Consider the following 14,728-nt stretch of genomic DNA (forward strand, 5'->3'; position numbering starts at 1 on the left):
GGTAGACCAGCGATGAAGATCAATGTGGCCAAAGCTGAGATGTTGCTTCAGGGAGTCCTTGTATCTCCTCTTTGGGGCTCCTCTCTTGTGGCAGCCAGGGGCAACTTCACCATAAAGCAAGATCTTAGGGAGGCGGTGGTCCTTCATCCTTGAGACGTGTCCTGCCCAGCACAGCTGTGTTCTCAGCAACATGGCCTCAATACTTGTAAGTGCTGCCTGTTCTAGAACAGATGTGTTAGTTCCTATGTAACACGCTAAGAAAACTAACCATGCTTTTCCAGGGACCCTTGAGGACAGAAAGTCCCCCATCACAAGCATTTTATACATGTAAATCTTCATCAGGGAAGGAAGAATACAGTCAGCACGCTGGGAAAAGATGAAACCGAAGTATATGCGCAAATAATGTGATAAAAAGATGCCCTCCACTACACAGTAATGTTGTCAATAACTCATCCTGATACTTCTCAAAGAACTGATGGGAATGGAATGTCCCAAAATAATGACTGTATGACTGTATAACCTCATCATACAACTTTTTGCAGTTTAAGTGTCTCTCTATGAAACTTTGGCCTATCCCCATTTAAATGATACAGACCTAAAAGAGGTCACTCACTCCTTAGCAAAATCCTCCTTTATTAGGACATCTAAGAGCATAGCAGCTGATAATTTGGCATTTTTCACTTCAGCAGAAGGGTAGACCCTTTTTTCCTTTCTCAGAGGAGAGAGCTTCCATGGTAAATCAAAGCATCATTTTGTCAAGGAATGCATTAAAGACCTCCCTGCCTTTAAAGAACTTATCTTATCAGTCCTGCATGTAAATGTATTTGCAAAAGTTATCTAAATGTCTCTGGGAAATTATGAGGGAGCTATAATATCAGTATAGCCATTAGATTTATTTTTTTTACCTTTTGAATAACATCATTAATAAAATTTTTGATTGCTCTGAATTAATTTAGTGTAATTTCAAACTCTGACAAATAGGCAGACAGGAAGCCTCCCCCACTTCACTGTAATACATCCTGCTATAGATCTTTTAATGAGAATTTATGGAAAATATTAGTAATATTGAAAACAGTCTTTACATTCATGTTCTAACAATTACACCAGTAATCTAAGTAGATGTCATCTAAATTTACTTCATTCTCTGAGATTTGCTGTATGTTCCTATTTATTGTTTCTTGTCCAATTTGCATACGTATTTTAAACTGTAACACCCAACAGCAATAGACCTACAATGCTTGAACATTATGAAGTACAATTAAGGATACCTAAGGAACAACATGAGATGAATTGTCCAGGAATTTCTGTTCCGCAAGAAGTCTGGATTTCATGGTATCCCAAATCAGAACAAGTACAATTTCCTATTTTCCAATGAAATAAGCAATAGATACTTCTTTGGGTCCATCAAATGATTTTGTTTCAACACCTAATTTCAATGAATTGAATTTCAGTTAATTTAGTTCTTTAACATGGCAGGTGAGTCAAAAAGTCAGAGAAAGCAACTCAAATTTACCTTCATTCCTAAAAGTCACAGAGACTTAAAACCATGGAACAGGATGCATTTATTTTATCTTTTAAATACCTTTTTTTTACACAGAGGCAGATTTTCTGCTCCACTTCAAACCTCCCACCTTCAGGAAATTCAGAAATGATAGCCAGAAGATGTCTTCTGGGTCACTGAGTATTTTCCACGGACAATATATCTATCAAGTAATCACACTGAGGAACTAACCTGCAGGTTCCTTCGGATGTCCTCATTGCTTATATCCAAATGCATCTGGCAGGCTCCTGTGTTACAGAAGCAACCCGTGCGGACATGTATGTTGTGGAGACTGGCCATCTTGTCCACCTTCCCAATTCAGCAGTAGATATAGGAACAGAATGAAAAATAAACATTTCAAAGTTGTGGTCAACAAGATACAATGTTTTAAAGGTAGAAATCAATGAAGGTAAATGATGTCTCTAAATTATTAACAACTTACTGTAGCTTTTACCATTCCCATACAGATTTAGGAGTTTTCAGCTCTGTTATTTCAGCTGGAAGAAAACAGTCATAGAAGCAGAAATGCTTACCTTGGCATTGTGAGACTACTACATACAAAACACACACAAACAGGGCATATAGGTTCAGGTCATGATCCTATAAATACCAGTACATTTGCTTAATTTTAAACCTGTGAACAGGTTTATTCACATCAGTAGTGCTAATTACAGACCTTCAGTAAAGTGTCACTTGGTGTCTTTGATAGAATCACCACCTACAACTGCTTCTGCGGAGACTGAAGAGAGGCCTGGGGCACCTTTTCAGTTAGCTAAAGAAAACTCTATTCTCTGGTGATCTGAAACTGCAATCCTCATTACATAAACTGACAGTATCTATGGGATTTTGGAACACAAGTGCTGGAAGGATTGGCCTGTCAGCAGGCAATAACATCTGACATAAAAGACAGTGAACTAGAATGCCTCCTTGAGTCTTGCACATACAACCACCAAGTCTACCAAGTCCCTGTGCATTTTCCCCTTGTGCTGTGCTGTTTGGTGTTATACCATTTCTCTATCGTCCACTAAATAATGAATAGGCAGAAATACAGTACTTGATGACAAACTGGCATGAACGGGAAGGAATGAAAACGATGTGCAAAGAGAACAGAAGCACATGTCCATGCGTGCCTCGGAAGGAGATGCATATACGGGAAGATGGCACTGCAGAGGATACGGATTATCAGGGTTTCATAGCACAGCTAAGAAACAAGGGAAGCACACCACAGGGATCCTCTTAGCACAGCTAAGAAACCATGGAAGCTCACTACAGGGAACTGCAAATGCTTTATATTGATTTCAAAAGGCAACAACAGCAGTTGGTAAGGTCAGCTGAGCTGCCACCAGTTATTTCTTAGACAAAAAATGATGAACATTCCTGGTCAGGACTGACAGAAAGGACAGTCAAATGCATGAAATCTGACACGTCCTACCTCTACCACAGACTTCCAGAACAGTCTTGCACAAGTTGCACCCTCTGTGCTTTTTGCTCCTTTTCTACAAAATGGAATGCTGAGATCTCCAAGAATAACCATGCTGCAGACTGAGGGGACCCCACTCTACCAGTGACAGAATCCTCCTCGCAGAAAGCTTGGGCTCAGTTGCATGCAGAGTGACAGCTCAGCCTAGAAATGCAGGAATGGAAGTGTCAACCACCTCATACTAACCACTTCCCTAACTTTGAGCTCATGCTTTATCTGTCTGAGGTATCAATTCAACCTAGGTAAATATTCAACATAGCTTTTCTGGCCGGTTTAATCCCTATTGGCTTTTATTATTTTTTTACATAAATTCCCTCTGTACAGGATAGTGGCCCAATATATATAGCAAATACTTTCTGGTATAATTTAGTCTATCTTCTGTCTCAACATCATCAATATTTTGATGTCAGTCTATCTTCAGTCTATCTTCTGACATCTCCAAGTTTAACTGTCTAAGACACTTTTAAATTCACTATCTTGGCAGCTCGAAAAACCAAGACTTCTGCTAGAATTTACTCTGTGCTGAAATAATTCAACCTAAATAGTATTTAGTTCTTGGTTTTTTTTGGTTTCTTTTTCATGTGTGGAGCACAAGGTTCTCCCTACAAAAATATACTGTATATACAGTAGAAATCCTACACTGCTGTAGTGCACAAGTTCTCAAGTTCACACTGACGTATGTTCAGCACCACTAGTTCAGTTCAAAATGGTTTGGTTCTCCAACAGAGATACAATCAAAATAACTCCAAGTATGCAGACTTGGAAAGCAGAAAAAAGAATCAGTCTCAAGATCTCTATCCATAATTAATGCCTTGGAGAATATCCTGTTTTCAAAGCATGCTTCTCAAACTGAAGTTACAGTAAAAGGCATCTATTGAGAAAGGCTGTTGTGGTGTCCCTAGCTTTGTTTTGTCATAAGACTTCAATCTGGGAACAGTGACATTTTCTTGATGTCTTTTTTCCTTTAGATAAGAAAAGTTGTCATCCTGCCATAACATGGTTTGTCATGGTGCTAGTGACTCATGGGCGGATCTATCATTCTGTTAATGATGACAAGCAAGGAAAAAATCATGACAGACACTTCACTACTGAAATTATACAGTGTTTGGGTTTATTTACTTAGTATACAAAAAACTTTAAACTATACAATCTTTTTATTATTAATACTTATTTGAAGAAACATTGCTGGGGCAGCCTTGCTTATCGAAGTGTAGGTAGTGTAATGAAGTTTCCATGACACAACTTCAAGAAATTGCAAATGAGATTTTCTTTTTAAATTTTTCTTAATTTTGGCAAATAAATAATTACTATTCCTTAGTGAACAGTAATTTCATTCTAGCCAAGCAACCTAATACCCTTCTACAGTAATACTTTAATTGTTGTATACATTAATCTGTACAGTAGACAAGGTTTATTGATACATTGAAACATATGATCATTAAAGGAATATGGGAATTATGATTCAGGATGTCCTGGGTTACGCAAAAATTCAGGTATCCACTTTTTATCTTATCCCTAAAAATGTCTACTGATTTGGACTGTGATGGGAACTTGAGATAAGGTGGTACTATTATCCCAGGAGAAGAATGTATCCACAAGTGTGAAAGACTGGAATACTGATGACTGAGACAATCCAAGTGCAAGCTGATGATGTGCAAAGTAGTGACCCAAGTGTTGAGGGTGTGCACACCTCAGGCTACAAGCTGGGTGTTGTTTCTTTGCCCTTACACAAATGACTCAGCTGTAATAACTCCCCTGTGAGGAAGCATCAGGACAATTCACACATGGCCTGAAGACATTCATCTCTGCTGGTGGACCTTAATGGATCCATAACAGGCAGCTGTAATATCTCAGAAGGTGTCAAAGACTCCTTTGATCCTGTGATCCAGTATTACATCATCTAGTGTAGAAATCCCTGCTCCAGAGGAGGTACTGGGTGCATTCCCAGTTAGCCTAAGCCAAATAAAAGACCACACTTGAACTTTACTCAACACTGGGTTGTCTTCCCTTCCACACAGGACTTTTTCCTTACAACCCGGGGCTTCTACCACCACCGTGATGGATCCGAACTACGACTACAATGTCGACAGGATTACAACCACCGCTTCACCCAACAGATATCGAGGTTGCAGCAGCCAGGTTTTGTTGCTGAACCCAGCAGGTGTCTTGCGGGTCCTTCCAGCCATCTGGGAGCATCTTCAGCCCTGCTCAAACTGCCTGTACCAGCACTGCAGCCTCAATCCAGCAGTGACTCTCCAGCTGTTCCTGCCAGATTTTCTGGGTGCAGGGGAGGAAAACCATATGGAAAGGCGACCGTCTTGTCTCTGTCCCTTTGCCACGTGTGTGTTTTCCAGGTGGGGGAGGCTGGCCACCACCTCGATTTGATCTGTTGGGTGGGGCTTGGGAAGTTTCTCCTCATTGGTTGGTTTAACCCAGTTTTATCACTATTGTTATTAATGTTTCTTCTTGGTAAAGAGTAATTTTTTCACTTACATCCAGGCATATTTGGTGGCTCTGTATTGGAGAAACCCAGGGCATTGAATCCAAGGGAGGAGGCTTGTGTCCAAGACCTCTGTCCCTCCAAATTGTCTCAAACCGAGACACAAGAGAACAAAGATAAGTTATGCATTGCTTTAGTATTAACTGAATTTCATTATCACCAATGTGATAATGTATGCAGGTCTTGGGAATGTGATGTACATACTGGAAACAATGACACTACATAAAGAATCAGTAAAGGTGGCACTGCAAATGTCTGTCCCTTGCACGCATGCTTGGCTTTCCCTTGGACATAGGTTTTGATTTCTTCTTCTTTAGCTTCACCCTAGAAATATGCTACTTGGGCAGTTAATTTAATCTCTCTCTGCAGTGCTACCATATAGCAAAACAAATAGAACATAAAACATCTGTTACAGTTATTCCAATGAAGAAAAGCTTACTTAAATAAAGCACATCTTTAAAATTGCTATAAGGAGCAATAATGGATATTGAGTTCAGAGTTATGAAATACAGAATGTTGCTTGCAGCTCTGTCTGTAACAGTGGCAGCTGACTTTTGGGAACCAGTAATACATTCATCAGTGAAGGCACAGAAGCATGAATGGTACTAGTGGTAAGTACAGAGCTTAATGTAGTCGTATTGTCAGTTTTGGTGATTCCCTGGGTATGATATTTGGAACTGCTGGGCCTTAGTCTTTCAGAGCTTAAAGGCAACAATTAAATTGCAAAACACATGCAGAAATCTTGCAGTATTTTTACTGATTTCAGTCAATGAGGACATGATAATCAAGACATCACTACGTAAGACCCTTCTGCCTCTCGGAGTCCCTTGACACTCATTACTTTTTCTGAAGCTCTTTACTGTGGACCTGGTCCTGTAGGGTGCCTCACACCCCAACACTTCTGATGTCACATAATCTTGACTTCTGACAAGCAAAAGGTGCTTTTCACACTTCCAAGCCATGGTCTTCAATTCTAATAAAGATACGTTAATAAAGCTCACCCAAACCAATTTTTTAAAACAGTTGCTTTTTTCTCAGTGAGCTTTCTTTTAGCATTGTCAGATTGATCAAATGTTAACATTTGGGGTTTCTTTCATAGTTCCTTACCTGATAAATACAATTTTTTTTTTTCATATAAAAAATATTGAAGTGGAGAGCTTTCTGCCCTCCTCGTTTTAATGCATTACCCTACAGTAGTCCCCTCTTGAATATCTGGTATTCTAGTTGACACCCAGCAGCTGGAAACCTCTGAAAATAAATGAGCTTCTGATGTGTTCTGCTTTCTCATTCCCTGTCAAACAGCTGCACCGGTGACTTTTCTGCTTTTGCTAAATGGCTGACTTCTGCTACCCATTTACTTCAGGGCCTCTGGGACAGTCAGCTGAAAGGTGTAAGGTTTTCTCTGGTTTCAGGTTTCATTGAAATAAATTTGAGAATGATACTTGCTGTAGGAATATATATACTAAGTGAAAGTAACTATTTACAAACAGCACATAATTTTGCATTATTCCTAATCAACTAAGTCTAAGACTTTCACTAAGAATGATGATTTCTTTAGAAACCCTTGCTGAAGTTATTCCCATAGGATACAATTCTGTAGTTCTTATTCAAGCAAGTACTTCTTATTTGTGTAAGTTATTTTACTGAGTAGCACAAGAATTATTCACATGAATAAAGAAACTTTTTGTAATACATCACAAAGTGTCCTGAAAAAAACCAAACATATAAGTCAATACTGGCAGGTACTGTCCTTCAGGAATTGGGACTGGGACTTCTCATTCTGCTTTCAACAGTGTCCAAATATCAGAGCAGTTTGTATGTCTGATGGATTTGCTCATTACAAGAATTTCACTGCACATCACTGATGGCTGGTTATAAAACAGGCTTCATGACGCTGTTCTCCACATCCACTGGTAAATTAATTCACTGATTCATGGCATGGAATTGGAAAGAAAGTAAGCTAGCTCTTTCTGTCATCCAGCATTTGACTGTGAAACGCTGTTGCTGATGCAAATGCATACTTAATCTTGTTTAATACAATTTAATAAGAAGTAGGTCAGAAAAAAAAAATCAGCACTTGTTTCCAAATCATTGGGGGGGGGAGCATTTTAGTTGAGTTACAGTATCATTAAACTGTTTTAACTGCATGGTTTCCTGCAACAAAGGCATTTTTTCCCATCTCAGGGAAATAATTTCCACCTGGGCAGGTTCCCTCAGTATTGATGAATCTGATCCTCTCAGTTTTGAGTCCCTAGTTGTTGAGATAGGTTTAAACTAACTGAAGAGTGGATGTAAATCTCTCTTCGGTCTACATCTATTCATCACTCACTCTGAACAAAATCTCCTTGGTAGAAGGCAGTTAAGTATTAGACAGAGATATTGAAATTTACTGAAATTTTCAAATTCAGTGTCCTGATAGTGTAAATGCTAGCTTATCAGGAACCTTGCAGTTGATGTCATAATTTTCTCTGCTAGTTTTAAAGACAATCAAATACAAGGTAAGACTGCAGGGGAGAGAAGCAGCCTGGAAATTTCAGCGTAATTCAGAATGTGTGAGTTGCCACTCTGCAGGAATTCTCACTTGGAAGATGCGATATACATAGCGAACTGCAGATCCTCCATGCTTAAAGGAGTGACAATAACTTTACATTTCTGACAACCAGAAGCTAGAAGATTTGGGGATGAGGTGGCTCATCCCCAAAGAATGAAAGGGAAGAAATGAAATACAGACTTTTTACTGGATGATCTCACATTTCATCTGTTTATTTTTTCCAGCAGTACATGCAGTGAATTAAGGCATGGACTATTTGAAACATGTAAACTTCATGACTCCAAAATCCAGCTGTTTGAAACTGAACAAGCTGATGAGTAGGCTAAACACCTTGATTTTGTTTCTTTGATTCTTTGTCTCAATGGCCATAGGTCTCTCCAATCAATTACTTTTTTTTTTTCAGTTCAAACTGCATTAATTGACAATGAAAATCTGGTTTGCTATAGTGACACCACGAAAAGGATGGATTCCAGGAAGAAAAGAAAACAAAAGGAACTTGAGCCCTCTGTGGTTTCCTACCTCCGACTTCAGCAGAGCATCCCCCTGTGAGTCATAGGAAAAGGTTCATATCTCTACATCCCATTGAGCATTCCCAGCTATTTTGTAGGCTAAAGGCTTTGGGTCGAACTACTGCTAGTCAGAGATGTGGAAGCCAGAGGAAAACCAAACAGAAGAAGACTTAGCTATAACTCATATCAAGAGAGATAAAAGGGAATGTAGCAGACTAACATAAGTAGAAAGAATGCCTAGGAATTAAAATGTGCAGTGCATGATATTAAGAGTCTAGTGACATAGATTTGTGTCCCAGTCAAAATCTTTTCCACCTTTTCCTCCCTTTAAATCGCTTAAATTCTGTTCTGTCTGTATTTATCCCCTGAAAATGGGATTGTAAGGTTAAAATCCCATGATGGACCACGTTAGAATATTACTTTAATTATGGCCATACAGGGTCCTATACAGTATTGGGAGAGAGGGCAAGGGCAGGAAGATGCAAGCAAGGTAATAGAGAAGGTGGGGCCAGGCTCTCTTTGTCTTCAAAGGATTCAGATGGTGGACTGAAACCAGACACTGCACACATTCAAAGGCTGCTGATCTGCTTTTACCGAGATGAAGGAAAAGGGAATCCAGTGGAAACTGCCAAAAGTGCAGTCCTTTTGCTACTGCCATGTGGTTTCTTTTTATATTTCTCCCATGTGATGAGGTCTATAGATTAGAGCCACAGTTTGGCCCTGCTACTAAACAGAAAATATTTAGCCTCCCTCATTCATCTGAGATTCTTTCATCCAAACAACTATGAGCATCTTTCTTTTATCTCCTTTCGTTTCCTTAGCAACATGCAAGAACACTCCAGAGAAGCAGTGTTAGGCAACACCTTCAGTCTAGGCTTTCATGAAGCTTTCTAACTTCCATCAGCTCTGATGAGCAGTTTAATAGTAGGCAATTTCGAGCATACTAACTCACATGTGTCTTTGTCTCCAGCAAGGAGATATTACAAAAAGCAAGTCAGCTTATACTCTGTCACTACTACCTCAGCAAGAAGAGAGCTTCATTACCAACTAACTACTACCAACAACATTTATACATTAAGTCTCTGAAGTATAGCACTTCCTTATGTTCAGCCACTGATTCCCTACCTAGATCAATGAAATTGCCTCCTGTATTGTGAGCTCCTTTTTGTGTTTGAGTACCCAGTCCCATGTAACCAAAGCAAAGATCCAGATTGTAATGATTTCTTTCCAGTTTGAAGCAATAAGGTGCCATTTATTGACAAGACAGTGTTGTTTGCTGCATTGCTGCTATCTCCCTGCTTCAAGACGTTCATAGTACAATTGAAAACTAACTGGAAGCAAGGAAATCAGTGGATGTTCAACAGGAATTTTCACAACAATATTTTTATCTTTATAATCCTGTTTGCATTCTATCGTGCAGGTCCATCTGCCATCCCTGGCTTCCTGAAATCAATGGCTAAATCCATAGCTAAAATCAATAGCGAGTAATCACCTCAGCAATTTTTAGGTAGCTATTGGGAAGACAGCCAAAAATCCCATTAAGCAAGTTAGAGAACACTTTTCTTTCCCTGAGTCATCAAAATTAATATAATGAGTGGTTATGCTTCTAAAAGCATTACTCTGAGTAACTAGCTCAGAGTCATATGGCCACCACTGCAAAGGCACTCTTAGCTGGAATTAACAAATGCTGTATTTCCATTTTCTGTGGCCCAGATGAAAAAAAGCTGCACATGCCACTTGCAAAACTGAATGACTGTTTCGCAAGGAAGTAAAAAGAAACTGATGGAAAAAAGAAGAAAGGATTAAATTTGAAGAACAACAAAGATCTCTTGCTTAATAACTTTCTATGAAAATTTATTTCACATAGATTAAATGAATTAGAAAGTATCCCTCCTCATTGCTTAACAGCTACCCACTTTCTCCTGTAGAGATATGGTATGAATTTCAAAAAAAGTACTGGCAGCTACCATCAGGCTCTGGTCAGTAGTCTGATCTAATTGACCTGGTAGCAACTTCCTGTGCCTGTAAAATGCTGTAGCTCCTTTTTTCCCCCACTTTTCTAATTCTCATCTTGTCATTGCACTAATTCCATACCTACACACCATATGTACAATGAGCTGGAGCTGATCTACTAGTGAAACCAAGAGTATTATCTAAGACACAAACAGCAAGTATTTCAAAAAATCTACCCACTTCAGGTATTGCATGGTCCCTTTTATCATGTAACTATTAGCAGTGATATGAATATGTATTGAACCAGCTGTGTGTATATAGAAATGTATCCGCCACTTGATATCTGAAGATTTGCCAGTATTTAACATATCTTCTCTCTACTCCTGTGAGGTTAGAATAAGTGGGGAAGACAGACATTGAATCCCTCAAGGTGACACTGAAAGCCTATAGCAGAAGTCAGGCATTTCACCTGGCCATTGCCAGGCTCTGGCTATGTATCTAAGTCCAGCTGAAACATTAAAACAGTACCTAAGGAAAAGGAAGGTCTTAAGAGGACATCATGACACTGAAGCAGAGAAAGTGTACTTTCAGTATGAAAGTGCTTTCAGAGCTGGCTGTCACCATGTTATTTACCTAGAATAACTACTTTTATGTGCATTTCCCAACCTGCCTCACATCACTTTGTCCCATGTTACTTTTGTTTTTAGACCTGTCCAAATACAAACAGATGGAATAACTTCTACCTGCACATACTGCTCTGTTTCTTCCCTGGTTACTCCTCTACCATACAACACTGTTTGAGGCTGCTTGTTCAACTCTTCCGCTACCTTGGATGTCTGGAATCCTCTTTGGTTCTCTTTTCCTGCCCAAACTGGTGTCTTTTTCTTTGCCCAGTCCACGTAATAACAGACTTCAGCTGCACTGTGAGAAATTTAGGTTAATTGCTAGGAAATATTTTGTAGTACTGAATATAGCTGAATTCCAGAACTGAATTGCCTCTGGAGGCTGCAGGAAGTTCAAGTAAAGATGACCATGCAGTCCTAAGATCTGTTTTTCCCCCTCCACATCTTCTCAAACCACAGGGATGAATTCAGCTTGGATGCTAAGCTGCTTACAAGGCAATTCACTAACATAGGATGCTTTGGATACAGAAGGATAAATGGGGTTAAAAACAAAACAAAATTTCTTTTGTTTATTGGAGGAATCTCATTCTGGTTTTGTCCTCTTCTTATACTCCTAGCGTGTACTGAGGGCAGAAAGAGGTTACCAGGGAACAGAAGTTGTCACAGTGAGTGGCTGGATGTAAGTGATTCAGGGCCACACATTCTGATGGAATACACTGATCTTCACTTCAGAATGATAGAAAGCAAAGGAAGGAATGGAAAAAAACCAACGGTGTGTCATTGAGTTGATCCTTCCATTAATTTAAGGGCGGTTGAGATAGAGAAAGGTGAGTGAGACAGCAGGTACATGCCATAATAAGAGCAGTCATCAAATTGCATTATGGATTTATGCTGAAGGGACACACACTAGAAGTTATCTGCTGAGAAATGTTGATTTTTTTTTTCTTTTAATTGAGAAATGGGTGAAGAAAGTAAGTTCAAAGTCTAGACCTCCCTTCCCTCTGTCTGGATTGATGAGAGTGAGCCAGGACATGCTAATGTAGGCTCCTAGACAAAACTGATTATAATCTTTTCGAGCAGGGTTCTCAGTCTAGAGAGGCAAAACTCATTCATATGCAACACTGCAGAAGAGTCTTCCTTAGGCAAACCAAAATGTTTACACTCTCTATCTTTGGCAGCTGATTCCTGTTTTAGCAGCTTGTCTATCACACACAAGTGTGAAGTGGTAGGCAAGAAGGCTGAGACTGCTAATGGACTGATGTTCATTCCCTTCCTGACAGGATTTTTAGGAGACATGCAAGCATATATACATATACCAAGACACTTTTGCAGGTGAGCCAATCACAGCAAGTTACTCCTACTTAGGCTCAGGCTCCAAGTAAAGGAGGCAGTATGAAAAAACAGAACATGTATGGGTGCTGGTAATCCACAGATGAAATGTGAAATTATGGCCATTTTTCAAAAGGCAGCTATGATGGTTTCCTGACTTTTTAAAGCCTGTTAGGTACAGGAGGAGAAAAAAAATATTATCTTCAAACATCAGAGTGAAAAAAGAAAAAGTTTGATAAGGGAAGGGCTATTTTTCACTTGGGGCAGAAAACACTGAACTGGAAGGTGTGACTGGCTAAGAGCTCTCCAGTGCATGCAATTCAACAAATGTTTCAGGTGAAATTCCATCTGCCCATCTGTGCCTCTTACCCCCTTCCCCTCTTCCAGCTTCCATACTTACTTTACAGAACAAAATGTGAAAGGATTATAAAATTACTCTGCAATTATCTACTGAATGTACAAAGAATATTTCACAGGTCTCTGTTCCCTATCAAAGAGAAAAATTTTATAAATAATATTAGCACAAAAGGTGCTAATAGCAGACATGGTGGTTGTTTTTTTTTTTACATCTGCAAATGGAAGAGAACATTCAACAACATTTTCACTTTGACCCAATTTATAAGAAATCTACTTTTTCTATGTGTGTATGATTGATGTTTCAAATCAATGTTGTTTCCTTACACCTCTTTGGCATTCAAACCAGGCTGGAACCTTGTAGAGTCCTGTGCAAGGTTTTGATAAAAAAGGTGGCCAAGACGCAAACTGAAGCTGAGTCACTGCTGTCAGTGTTCCAGAGGTTGGAAGGATATGGGGATGTATAAACACATGACATTCATGTATGCTAAAGGCTGCAGACACTCATTGTTAATAAATGAGCTAATGATGATTCTGTGTGAAAAGTCTGCAGTATTAGCTCACCACCAAGCATATATTTTTTGTGACATCACAAATCTCCTTTAGTATCTAGGTCTAGTTGCTTCTCTTTTTCTGGTAGCCTCACAGGGAAGCAGAAGACTGACAACTTGCTGCTTTAATATCAGCTCTGCTGCTTCCATCCTGTAGCACTGAGTTAGCTGAGGTCCTTCATCTCTAGCCCTGCACCTTCACACCTTTCCAAACCACCAGTCTCTCATCTGTCCACACTTCATTAGCAGCAAAAACTATAATGCTGGAGAATTATCTATTCTTAGCTTGACAAGAATATATGAACAAGCTGTTTGGCAAAAAGGCCATCTTTATGTCCTGGGTCTGTCAAGTATTCAATTTAACCCCTGTTCATAAGGGGCTTTTTGGTGCTTCAGTGCAAATAAACACATACCAAAATGACAGACGTGCTGCTGCAGAGGACAGGCAGCTTCTGTGAAAAGAATACAGGTGTCCTCCTAAGTAATTTCAAGAACAAATTACTACCAACAGTAGTCTATGAGACAACTTTACTGACGGAAATAATTTTCATCGGAATTATTTGGTGCAGCTCAAAGGGGGAAATTTAATGCAGTTTTAGTGCTCAAAGACAAGAGGTTTATGGAAATTTCAAAACTGTAGTAGTTTTATTTCTAAATAAAGAAATGTTTAATGAAAAATCTGAAGAGAAACCAAAGCCTTGGAGTGACTATTGATGTTTAGAGTCTGCAAGTCCCTCTTCTTTAATTGTTTTAAATTGTCATTTAGAGAAAAATAGCTAGACTAGTAATTAAACTGTCAGTTCAACCAATGATACACATAGTGTGCAACGCAAGTTTATTCCAAGTATAATATTCTAAAACAGTGTTACCCTTTATTAATAACAAAGGAACATTTAAAGGAAAAAGTAATAGCAATTCAACTAACTTCCATAATTATTTCAGTCCCACCCTATCACATCTTTACATCCAAATATTCTATATCATATATACTGGGACAAGAGGCTGTAAAAATTGCTGCCACCCCTAAGAGTGCAAGCATGGTATGGCTCTTTGTGTATCTCACTTTAATGAAATGCTTTCCTTTGATCTTCAGCTAAAATGGTGGTTTTACTCAAAGATGAACCTAAGATTATGGCTCTTTCCTGTTGATGCAATTGACCCCATGTATGTGATTCAAGAATGTTTGTGTTTAGTGGCACAACCTTGTTAGCTATGGTAATTAAACCCTGATAACACTGAGAAATGGATTTCAACCATATGAGCAGGTAAGAATAGCTTTCCTCCCCATTGCTACACAGATGAAAGGCATAATTTTTTCTCAGGTTTCATTTTTCAACA

At 39.1% G+C, this 14,728-nt stretch overlaps 1 protein-coding gene across 1 annotated transcript in view; it reads right to left on the reverse strand.

Annotated features, from left to right (window-relative positions):
- Nucleotides 1-14,728, reverse strand: part of MOCOS (molybdenum cofactor sulfurase) — a 217,655-nt gene that overhangs the window by 36,979 nt on the left and 165,948 nt on the right. The window contains exon 7 of the mRNA XM_039383957.1: nucleotides 1,733-1,849. Within this exon, the coding sequence (XP_039239891.1) occupies nucleotides 1,733-1,849 (117 nt within the window). The remainder of the gene's footprint in view (nucleotides 1-1,732; nucleotides 1,850-14,728) is intronic.

This window comes from Pipra filicauda, unplaced genomic scaffold (genome assembly GCF_003945595.2).
Source record: "Pipra filicauda isolate LSUMZ 115617 unplaced genomic scaffold, ASM394559v2 scaffold331_size1881853_pilon, whole genome shotgun sequence".
Taxonomy (NCBI): Eukaryota; Metazoa; Chordata; class Aves; order Passeriformes; family Pipridae; genus Pipra; species Pipra filicauda.